General features: G+C 38.2%; 1 protein-coding gene across 5 annotated transcripts in view; it reads right to left on the bottom strand.

The window, feature by feature from the left end:
* Window positions 1-12567, bottom strand: part of CDCA2 (cell division cycle associated 2) — a 53151-nt gene that overhangs the window by 24910 nt on the left and 15674 nt on the right. For 4 of the 5 annotated variants that reach the window (XM_007120243.4, XM_007120244.4, XM_007120245.4 and 1 more), the window contains 6 exons: window positions 11769-11919; window positions 10341-10537; window positions 8452-8539; window positions 3696-3904; window positions 1571-1655; window positions 860-1104 (listed from right to left, as the gene is read on the bottom strand). In XM_007120243.4, coding sequence (XP_007120305.2) covers window positions 860-1104; window positions 1571-1655; window positions 3696-3904; window positions 8452-8539; window positions 10341-10537; window positions 11769-11919 — 975 coding nt within the window. The remainder of the gene's footprint in view (window positions 1-859; window positions 1105-1570; window positions 1656-3695; window positions 3905-8451; window positions 8540-10340; window positions 10538-11768; window positions 11920-12567) is intronic. The other variant, XM_007120246.4, reaches the window with a different exon arrangement.

The following is a 12567-nucleotide window of genomic DNA, read 5'->3' as shown; positions in this document are numbered from 1 at the left end:
CAGTCAATGCCGGTGAACCACTGTTTCATATCTTTTTCTCTGGCTTTTTAGTTGTTTCTCATGGCAATGTAAATTAGGTCCCTCTTATTCCATCTTGGCCAAAAGAAGAATATTCTTATTTCAAAGTATAACAGCAAGAGACAGATTGAATGATGGTCCCAATATAAAAATGGGTAACTAAAATTAATAGGTAGTTCTCAAGAGAAGAAATTCAAATAGCCTATAAACATGTGAAAATGTTCAAACCTCACTAACAAACAATATTTTCCAGTCATCTTTTTCTCCTATTAAGCTATTTTTTTAAAAAGTACCATTAAAACCCAGGGTTTACAAATGTGTAATAAAATAAAATCATTTCTAGTGCTGTGAGTTCAAATTAGTACATACTTTCTGAATAATTTAGCAGTATGAATCAAAAAGTTGAAAAAATGTTCATATTCCTTAATCCAGTAATCCCACCTGCAGAAATTCATCTTAGGAGGAAGAACAATTTATATTTATAATATATCAATTCTAAGACTGCTGCTCTTTCAACATTTTAACACCTCTGAAATCTGAGTACATGGTGTGTATCACAGTTTAACTTTCAGCATTTTTTCTTAGTGATAGATAAAACAATGGCACATCTTACAATCAATAGCAGTTAGGTTCCAGAAAATATGCTATGTACAAGGAGTCATGGAAGTATTGTTTTTAATAGGAGAAAACTGGTAATCACCTAGCTAGAAAATGCATTAATTTATACCATGACACATTGTTCAGTCCATCTCATGATTTCAAAGCACAATTATTGCTCATGCAAAATAGGTGAGGTCTGATGAAAATATAAACAAGATTGTTCCACACTTTTCACACTTACAAGATTCTCTCCCTTGTCATCAAAATTTGGTTGAAGTAACCCCTCAGGAGCTGGGGACTGTTCAAGTAGCAGGGGACTGAGGGTACTTAAATCCTTTTTACGAACCGGTGTTTCTCCTTTACGCAACGGAGTGTTTGCTGGCAAAGATTCATCAAACACCTCAGGGCTTAGGTCCTCTCCGAAAGTAACTCTCTTCCTCTTCCTCATATTTAGAGAGTCTGGTACTTTACAATTTTCTTGACCTTCTATTAGATAATAAATGGGAATATATTTAAAAATTAAACTACATTTCTCATCTAAAAGACATATCCTAGAATCTTTTAACATGATTGGATCTGGCTATTTGTATAACACAAAACATACTTTGTAGAGAAAAAAAGTTTAAAGTGGAAAAGATAAGCAATATTTCTAATTAAAATATGGTCATGGATTTTAAAGTAGATTCTGCATGCCTGTCTTAAAAGATTACAAAACTGAATATCAATTTCCTTACAAGTTTCACCGTTAAGCAAAAAGGGATAGATGACATGGGTAGAACCAATTCTGAAACTTCAACAGAGAGCCCATCCTTCCCACCTCTTCTTCACTCCCATGTAATTTCAGAAGCATCAGGCATTAGTAGATCATTGAAAATACGACATACTACCTCAGATTTTTAAAATAACAAGCAGATGATATCTTCAGGCTTCAAAATAAATCTGAATTTCTTACCTACTTTTCGTTCTTTGCAACAGTTTGCAAGATTTAAGATTAAGCTTGGATGAGTCCCACCATCACAGAGGTTGTCACGGTGTTCCTAAATAAAATAAACACTGATGAATAATTTTACATATATAAATACATACACACAGACATTAAGAACGACAACTTCAAATTTTTTTCCTGCCAAGGGTAGATACTACATAGTATTGTAGGTTACCTTTACTTTCATAGTTGATCTGACTTAAAATATCATGATATTAGCCACAACGAAAAACTGGGTTCCTTAGCTATCATAATACTCTAGTAACTAGTTTTGGGCCAAAATTAAAGAACAGAAATCCATAATGTGGGCTAAATTCATTCCCTCATTTTTGACCTGGCAAATGACTTTAAGGAAAATGTGAATGGCCAGAATTACAGTGTACTCTGGATGGTGTCAAATGAGGTAGACAATATAAATGGTCTAAAGTATAAGAATTCCACTAAAACAAGAAAAAACCAAATATGTAAATGGCATAATAGGGTGTTTTGTCTTTTAGACATGGGAACCACACCATTTATAAGTGTATAAATCTCCAGTCTACGATACTATATTCCTGAGCTAGAACAAGGAAAGAAAGTAGCATTTGTCCTTCTGTGCTTCACCAGAAGAAGATTATAGAGTAGGCCAGTTGGTGAGGAAGGGACAATGTGAATCCTGAAGAACAGGAGGGGCAAGCCCACACACAGGGCCACTGGAGCAAAGTGGGTGAAAGCCAGGGCTGTGGGTGGCTGAGAGGCACCTGCAAATCACCATCTGTTTGTCCCGTCTCATCCTAAGCCCTGACCAGCCCTTGTTCTCTAGACTGTTCATTTCCTCCAACACCCCCATCCCAAGAGCAGCACCTTCTCTAAGAAACAGCCCTGCCCTAAACAAACCTCCTTCATCAAGCATCTCTTGAGAGTCAGCTTCATTTTCCTAACCAGGAAAATGCTCACATCAATATTTGTGAAATAAGTGAACTTATACAACAAAGTTCATGTTAACATTTAGATTTACTTTTCATTATCACCATGAAAGTTATCCAACAACTCAGACAGAATATACTTGCAAGCTTTGGGCAGCTTAGCAAGAAGACCATTAGTTGTGAAAGTCTTAATATGATTTTAGTGGCAGGACTTGATGTTTCTGCTACATTAACACTGTTAATTGTTAAGAGTTACACAGATCTTTAAGATGCTAAGTCTCTTCTTTGAGGAGAAGATAAAACAAATAAAAGATAAAAATGAGCAGTGCTGTATAGAAACCCAAATCAAGCTCTTTAACCAGAAAAATTGTTAAAACATTTAAAAATAACAACTGACCATACATCCATGTAGATAGAAGGTAGTCTGGTTCACTTGGGCTTTAAAGACAGATTTATAGGTATAGCTGTACGGTCAAGAACAACAACAACAACAAAATGTGTACTTCTCATTTGCCAGGCACTGGAGCTAACTGCACATTATTATCCTACTTTATGCTCAAATTACCCTGTAAGGAAGTTACTAATATTGTCCTTTTATAGATAAGGAAACCAGGGTACAAAAAAGGTTAACTAGTCTGCCTAGTTCTTAAACTTCAGCGTCAGCGTATGAAACTGGGCACTGTGACCCCAGAGCCGTCCTCTCAACCTCTCAGAGTCTTTACAGCCTGTCATGGATGTTTAACATCAGATTCGTCTGGGTTCATTTAACAACTTCAAGCCTGAGTTTACGTAAAATGAGGCTAATACCTTTCTTGGATACTGCTGCTGCATGTACATCATATATTCGAGAGCCTTCACTGGAAATACTCAATAAATGCCAGCTAGTTCCCATCAACCTCCTCTCTTCTCATACTAGCTCAACTTAAAGATGCACATCTATAAGAGGTATCTTGAAGAGCAGATATTTTCAGTGGAAATAATTAACAAACTCGCACATTAATAACTTATGAAACTCTTATAAAATATGGTCTAACTATATTAAATTCAACATACTATATTCCACACTGAGTTTAAAAAAAAAAGACATTTCCTGTTAGGCCAGTATTACATAATATTTCGGAGGTATTTCCTTGAACCAAAATGAATTTTTATTCAACTCGCTTTAGGAAATGTAGCTCTATACTGACCTGCAGGCTATCTAGACACAGCTTTGCAGAAGGTTTCTTCAGCACAGAACGAAGTACAAAGGTCTCAGAGGATGGAACGTCCCTCTGGCACAGTGGAGTAACCAGTGACCTGGCTTCAGGAGCCATGTCTGTACTCACTTCTGTAAATTTGTCAACTGAAACGGCAACGCTGGATCTTCTGCCCTCTACAGAGTCAGCAACCTGGATTCCTTCAACATAGAGGTGTAAACATGAGAGATGGTAGACATCTGAGTCAGTCTGTTCTACAACAAAAGTAGTATGTATTTACAAAAGGAATAACAACCTATTCAGAAATTCAACCCTAAGATATCCTGCTTGAGGAGTAGCATCTGGGATTTCACTTGGAGACATAAAACAAAGAGAAGTGGCACTGGCCACAGCTTTTATTTCAAATCTGACTACTGAGGGCAACAGTAAGTAAGGTGTCTTGGCTCCACGGAAATCTAAGAAGGCACCCACGGCTCACTTATTAACTGCTAATCTGCTTCCACTCACGACACCTACGGTTTGCACCATGAAACTAACATGAGCCAGACAATGAATCATGACTGATTTTATTGGTGGAGTCAGAGGCATTTTCAGCATGCAAGGGTAGTGGGAGGGAAAGGACAGAATGCTGAGGAGAACAACGACTGTCAAATAAAAAAATGAACATATTGTATGTGCCCCCAAGCAAGGCAAAGCTCCGCCCTGCAAATTCTCACAAGAGAGCATTGCCTGATGATTGACATTTAACAAATATATACCGGGAGCTTAAGCTGTGACAGGCACTTTGCGAGAGATATAAACACCACAGATAAAGCCCCCATGGCCTCAGAGGACAAATAGACAACATAAAATATAGTAACTGGGGGGCACAGAAGGAAGGAGGTAGCTATGCCTGTATAAAAGGGTAGCATGAGGGACTGTGTGATGGGACTGTGATATATCTTGACTGTAGTGTGGTTATGTGAGTCTATACCTGTGATAAAATCATGGAACTAAATATACACACAAATGTGTGCATGCAAAACTGGTGAAATCTGACCAAAAAGGTCAGTGGATTTTATCAGTGTTGATCTCCTGGTCGTGCACTGTACTACAGCTATGCAAGATGTCACCACTGGGGAAACTGGGGGAAGGGTGGATAGGCTTTCTTCCTATGGATTCATTCTTACACCTGCATGTGAATCTACAGTCATCTTAAAATAAAAAGTTAAAGAAATGTATATATAATAACAAGCAGTAACCCATGCCATTAAGGAGAATAATGTAGAGATGGCGTTAGGGTATGGGAGGGGTGGGGGTGAGTTCAAGGACAGCCTCCTGAGTAGGCATCTGAACACAGTGAGGAAGCGAGCCACACATGTGTCTAGGGAAGATTATACATACGCTCACAGCCAAGTGCAAAGACCAGTGACGGGAGTGCCCCTGGCGTATAAGAGGTGGGGCAAGGCCAGAGCGACTGGAACAGAGCGAGCAAGAAGACAGCTAAGCCACAAGCTCAGAGTCAAGGCTGAGGACCAGGTCAGGCACGGCCTAGTAGGAAGTGGGTGGACTGGATTCTATCCTAAGTATGCTGGGAGGCCAGTGAGAGATTTTGAGGGGAGTGACATAGTGTGACTTGCATTTTATTTATTCTTTTGTTGTTGTTTCTGTTTGAAGGGTTAACAGGTTTTTTTTTAATAGCCGTCAGGATTTAGAGGGGTAATTTTTTTCCCTCCAGTTTTATTGAGATACAAGGTGTAGAGCACGATGATTTGACTTACACGCACCTTGAAGTGATGACCACAATCAGTTTAGTGAACATCCATCACCTCATACAGATACAACATGAAATAGAAAAAAATTTTTTCCCTTGTGATGAGAACTCCTAGGATTTGCTCTCTTAACACCTTTCATATATAACATACAGCAGTGCTCATTATATTTATCATGTTGTGCATGACATCCCTAGTACTTATTTATTTTATAACTGGAAGTCTTTACCTTTTACCTGCCTTCCTCCAATTCCCCCTTACCCCTTCCCCCATCCCCGGCCTCTGGCAGCCAGAAATCTGAGCTCTTTTTCTATGTGTGTGTTTGTTTTTGAAGTATCCCACTTTGTAAGACCTCTTCCCTCTTCCTAAAGGTGCACCGTCTGAGATATAATAACCTCTGGGGTGCCACCAGATAACCAGTTTAAAATAAAACACTGGAATCAGCACTAGACTCCTTTAATCAAGGCCCCACCGCCTATGGGAGATTTGTCTTTTCCTGTCTTATACAATGTTCCTGCTTAGGGCCTAGAGGGGCGTTAAAATGGGATATGTTGGCCCTTGTTGTGATGTTCCCAAGAAGACAGATTGTACAGGGAGGTGTTAGGTATGATGACAGTTTTTAATGACCATGCTTCATACATTCTATAACCACTATCAAAGAATATGTCACTCCTAAGACAAAGTCCCATGAGAGTTAAGCAAGAGAACTGGTAAGAATTGCTGAAGGCAAAAGCATCCTATTTCATCCAGGTAACAAACTCATAACCTTGCTCTCTGCCCCATCTATCCATCCATCCATCGCATGATTAAAATTAAGAAGTCAGAGCAGACGTGCATCACAAGAAATGCTGAAGGAAGTTCTTTTTCGGGTTGAAAGGAAATGATACCAGACAGAAACTTAGATCTTCAGCAAGGAATGAAAAGCACCAGAAACGTACCTATCTGGGTAACTATAAAAAGCTATTTCCAATATACACATATTTCCCAATACACATGGCTGTTTAAAGCAAAAACCCCTTATCTTGTGGGGTTTAAAATGAATATAAATATAGTATAGATGACATCTATAGTGTAAAAGGACCATAAAAGACATGGGTGGGAGGAGAGGAAGTAGATCTATACAGTTTGTAAAGTTTCTGTATTTCACCTGAAATTGTACAATGTTAACTCTAAGAAGGCTGTGAAAATCTAAGGATGTATATACCACAGTCCTTAGAGTAACCATTAAAACAAAACAAAAGATGCAATGAGGTATAGTTTAGAAGGTAATGGATAAATGGATTTCTAAAATTTCAAATAAGCCCAATAGACGAGAGGAGGGAAAACAAAAAATAGAACAGAAAACACATGAAAGAAATGGCAGATTTAGGGAATTCTCTGGCGGTCCAGTGGTTAGGACTTCACATTTTCACTGCTGAGGGAGTGGGTTCAATCCCTGGTCAGGGAACAAAGATTCTGCAAGCCGCATGGATAAAATTTTTTTTTAAATGGCAGATTTAAATAAAACCATTTCAATAATGACTTGAAAGGTTAATAAACCAAATACGCCCATTAAAAGGCAGAAATTCTCAGGCTTGACAAAAAAACAAGGGCCAGCTATACATATAAAAGAGTTTTACTTAAAGATAAAGACACAGGTATGTTGAAAGTAAACCTAATACCTTATGGTGACTTTCATTCAATACAAGCATATTGAATGCCGGTCCCTTTTCACATACTTAAAAAACAAAAAAATCATGTGTAGTGTTTTCTCTAACAAAATATACCTGTTAAATGTTTAGAGATCCTATTTTTTCTTTTTATATTGAATATAGTTCCCTGTGCTATATGGTAGGACCCTGTTGTTTATCTATTTTATATATAGTACTGCGTATCTGTTAATCCCAAGCTGCTAATTTATCCCTCCCCCAACTCCTTCACACTTTGGTAACCATACATTTGTTTTCTATGACTATGAATCTGTTTCTTTTTTGTTAATAAGTTCATTTGTATCCGTTTTTTAGATTCCACATATAAGTGATATTACATGGTATTTGTCTTTCTGACTTTATGATAATCTCTAGGTCCATCCACGTTGCTGCAAATGGCAATATTTCATTCTTTCTTATGGTTGAGTAAGATTTCATTGTATACATATACCACATCTTTATCCATTCATCTGTTGATGGACATTTAGGTTGCCTCCATGTCCCTGCGCGTCCGGAGCCTGTGCCCCGCAATGGGAGAGACCACAACAGTGAGAGGCCTGCGTACCACCAAAAAAAAAAAAAAAAAAAAAAAAAAAGTGCTGCTATGAACACTGGGGTGCCTGTATCTTTTCAAATTACAGTTTTTGTGTTTTCTGGATATATGTCCAGGAGTGTACAGGAGTGCAACTGCTGGATCATATGGTAGTTCTATTTTTAGTTTTTTAAGGAACCTCCATACTGTTCTCCATAGCTGCACCAATTTACATTCCCACCAACAATGTAGGAGGGTTCCCTTTTATCCACACCCTCTCCAGCATTTATTGTTTGTAAACTTTTTGATGATGGCCATTCTGACTGGTGTGAGGTGATACCTCATTGTAGTTTTGATTTGCATCTCTCTACTAATTAGCAATGTTGAGCATCTTTTCATGTACCTACTGGCCATCTGTATGTCTTCTTTGGAGAACTGTCTATTTAGGTCCTCTACCTATTTTTTGATAGGGTTGTTGTTGTTTTTGATATTGAGCTGCATGAGCTATTGGTATAATCCTATCCTTTATAATAGATTCTATCAGCTTGGAAATATTTCACTAATTCTTATTGGTAGTAATTCGAAAAAGAAAATGTCATCTCTCACGTAACAAGAATTCTGTAACATTTCTAATACGCCATGAGCTCCTAAAATGTAAGGAACGGTTTTAGTTTTCCCAAATGTTAGCACATAGGTAAACCAAGCATAAATGTCTATTGAACAAACATTTCAATGGGTGAATGGGCACATGTACTAAGGAAAAATGAAATACTTACCACTTGAAGCCTCTGTGAGCTCTGAAAGTAGAGGATACTCTCCAACTAAACATCCAGACTGTAGATTTAAATCAGATTCAGAAGATTTCTTGGAGAAAAAAAAGAGTAAAGAAGTATTAAATTTTATTACTTATAGGATTACTGATATTTTTATAAAGATTTGAGTAAGCATTATAGATTATCTGGAAATCTGATATTACATCAATCAATCCATCGCCTTCATTATCTAGTTAATTCTTACGGAAGTATATACGAATCCTATATTAGGAACCTCCAAAACATCCTACCCAACAATTTTCAGTTCCCTAGGAAACGTTTATAGGGTACATTTTTGCTGCCTTATTGTTTGAAGTCTAGAAAACTATGTTAACTGCTTTCTTTCTTTTCCTCTCTCTCTTTTTTTTAAAAGGCTAGTCAAGTGAAGCAGTGGGAGTGAAGAAGGAACAAAGAAATCTGTAACTGGCTGTGATCAATTAACTGTAAACACCACTGCATTCGGACCAGCCAACGCTTTCTTTAAAGAGGAAATTCTCAAAATAAAAATATAATTACTAATCAAACAACAGAAGGTATCAATAGCTAGAAAAGGAAAACCATCAATGGCCAGGCTAGAAAACACACTCATATTAATGTAGAAACCACTTGTAAATCATGGTGTATGGCCAAAAATTAACGGAAGTTCTGCTAAGAAAAATGACTGTCAGATGACGATTCCATATCTACTAGAATGGAGCAGAGGGGGTGGAGATTATAAGCGACTCTGAGACATAGATGAAACCCACGGGGCCCTGATGGCCAACCCTAATGGTCAGCAGGCATTGATTAAGCCAGTCCAAACAAGGTCAACAGGACACGTACTGGATCTACATGACAGAGAAGGTGCAGGAAAAAAGCTTCCACTCTACCGGCATTAGGTGTCTTCTCTCACTAAAAAAACAGAAACCTGCTGTATCAAACCAGAACTACGGGTTGTGCGAGAACTAGATCCCCATTTACATTTGTGTGAAGGTCAAGGAGACTCAACAGTATGATTATTATTATTGTTATATATATATTTTTGGCCGCTCCGTGCAGCACGCGGGATCTTAGTTCCCCAACTAGGGATCGAACAAGCGCGCCCTGCAGTGGAAGCGGGGAGTCCTAACCACCGGACCGCCAGGGAAGTCACGTAACAGTATCATTTAGTTCACGTTGGTTATCATCTTTTGATGATGCTGACAGCCTCTAAGTAGTTATAAGCAACAAAAAAATCCCTACAGCTACTTGAACGCAGTGGGGAGAGCAAGGGAGAAATTGCTAAATGGCACCATGCTTTCCAGCCGGTATTAAACCAGTGAGGGGCAGCAAGGCAGAAATGCCAGACCTCCAGACCTGAGGGGTACAGCCCAAGTATAATCTTCACCTCATTTACCAGTTCTGTGTAAATTAGGTGCTCATATGTCTGTCTCCCCCAGCAGACAAAAAGCTGTTCAAGGGCAGGAATGTGACTTTCTCACCATTGTACCATTGGTATCTACAACGATACCTCAAAAATAGAAGACCAGAGGGCTTCATCTTTTCATGAAGTCTTTTTCATATCAAAAGCAACATGTTAATCAAAACTGTCTCTAATAACCAATAAGCCAACCAACCACAAAAAAAATTTAACAAGCAGGAAATCTCTCTCTCTCTCTCTCTCTCTCTCTCTCTCTCTCTCACACACACACACACACACACACACACACACACACACACACACACACACACACACACACTATTTAAAACCCAGCTAAAATATAGCAATACAATATACCTAAGTACTATAATTGCAAAAGGGCCTTGACAGTCCTAAAACTGACTAGCCAGAAATCCAAAGCTTCATTTTCCTATGTTTCCAGTAAGTGAACTACCTCAGAGAGATTTGCAGAAGTTTCAACAGCACACTGTCTATCTGTATTGGGAAAAGCAGCAACATTGTGTATCTGGAGACCAAAGGCATCAGTTAGCTTTCCATCACAGCTGCTCGGAGAGGATATTCTCTGTCGCTTGGATGACAAGTTTGCAGGGAACTCACACTGTTGACATTCACCAAGACTTTCCTTTTTGGCTAGGTACACAAAACAAAATAAAAACAAAACAACACAGGCTTCAATATTTTCTTTTACAGCATCATTTGAAAACTGTGTACATCCTAATACTTTCAGCAAAATTTAATGCTTGAGCCTAAATACTTTATCAATGAAAACTCTAGTTGTACATTTTTTATTCAAAAAAGGAAATCTAACTGAAAAGTAAAAGAACATGACTGCTAAAAAGATAAAAATTTAATTATTAGAATTGACTTTTTTCAGACTTTAAAATGTACAAAGATACGCCAAGATACATTTACATTTTTGATATAGTATCTCATTCTATTTTTAAGTTCAGAATGAAACCTTTTGAACATTTTAAAGGATGTGGTTATGTTCTAATATTGGTTCTGCTTTGACCGTGTATGATTTTATGAAAAATACAGCCACAGTTCTTCCTAGGTACAAAAAGGGAATTTAATTGTCTACAGAACTTTAGTAATGATGTAAATAATATATTTAGAAGCTCAGATAAAAACTGAAAAATAGGTAAGTTACAAATTACAAATACAAATGAGTACATCGGAGCAGGTCATGTACTGCAGAGGTAGATGAACTGGATTTGCCTTGAGTAACAACGCCCTGCACCCAAGGAGGTGTTGAAATGTACTTGAAGATAGTTCAAGAAACCAAACAAAACCATTTGGAACCTTAGGGTTATGGTGGTTACAGCAAGACCAAGATTTTATCTAGTTTTGGTGTTTGAAATGTTTCGCGATTGGAAAATCAAAAGTGACCAAAAAATTACCAAATAAATTAAAATCTAAAAGTTATGGTAAAGAATATGGCAGGCTATTAAGATGTCAGACTGAACATATCTGTTTATAATATCAGGGTTGGGAGTTTGGTATTCATGTAAATGCTTGCCAAACTTAATAATAATCCTCTAAAAAAATCAAGGTTTGTGCACTCAAATCTACCACATGCCCTATTCTAAAGATGAAATGAGCCCATTGGCTTCGACATTATAACACTTAGCACTTAATTGTGGCCACGTGGATATGTAAGACACAGGCTCAGGAATGCTTGATATGTTTTTTCAAGAGAAACCAGAAATCCAAATTTTTGTGTGAAATGTCCCAAATTTTAAATGGTAGGCCCTATTGAAAAATACAGCTCTACTCAGAAAAGACTGCTTTCACACTGTAGAACTAAATCTTTATACTGAGGATGATGTGAATAAATACAAAAGCCCTTCTTTCTACTCACTCGAGCCTGTGGTCTTGAACTCTCCTTCCGTCTCTGAGAATTCAGGACAGTCAGTCATTTTCTCGTTTTCCTTTATGGAGTGAAAAGCTGACTGGAAGGCAGATATTTGCTCTCTTAAAGAATGAACATTTCGATACAAAACAGGGCTGCCCTGTTAAAATACAGAAGCACAGAGGACATTATAAATCAAACCAAAGATAGGCTTTTCGAAGAGCAGGGGTAATAAGTTAATAGAGCAGAGTCTCTCCTCCTGTGAATCACACTCTTAGTCTGACTATTTGGTGTACGGCCATCATCTTCGTTTCTCCTCTCTCCTCCTTAATCTGAGCAAAGAGCAATAGCTACATGGGAAGTATAAATGTGGAGCTATAGGCTGGCCAGTACTGATACTGACAAGCCCATGGACCAGAAAGGAGAAATCTGGAGGAGATGGAAAGCACTTTAAAAAGACACCCAGACAAAACACATCCCAATTATTTGAGGGCTTGACAATCTTTAAAAGGATTCTTTCTGGGGGCGGGGGGAGGGGTGGTTAAGGACGCTCTTTTATAACTGAGAGCCCATACCCTGAGATAGCCTCAGTGAATCAAATGTGAAAGGGAAAGAGGTTCCGCACAAAATGTTTGAGAGGCCAGTTTAAGAGATTATATGGATGTTGAGCTGTACGAGTTGTTTACATATGTTGGATATTAATCCCTTAAAAAATGGGCAGAAGGGGCTTCCCTGGTGGCGCAGTGGTTGAGAGTCCGCCTGCCGATGCAGGGGACACGGGTTCGTGCCCCGGTCTGGGAGGATCCCA

Source organism: Physeter macrocephalus, chromosome 9, assembly GCF_002837175.3.
Source record: "Physeter macrocephalus isolate SW-GA chromosome 9, ASM283717v5, whole genome shotgun sequence".
Lineage (NCBI taxonomy): Eukaryota > Metazoa > Chordata > Mammalia > Artiodactyla > Physeteridae > Physeter > Physeter macrocephalus.
Note: the sequence above shows the minus strand (reverse complement) of the source record. Positions and strands in the feature narration are given on the sequence as shown.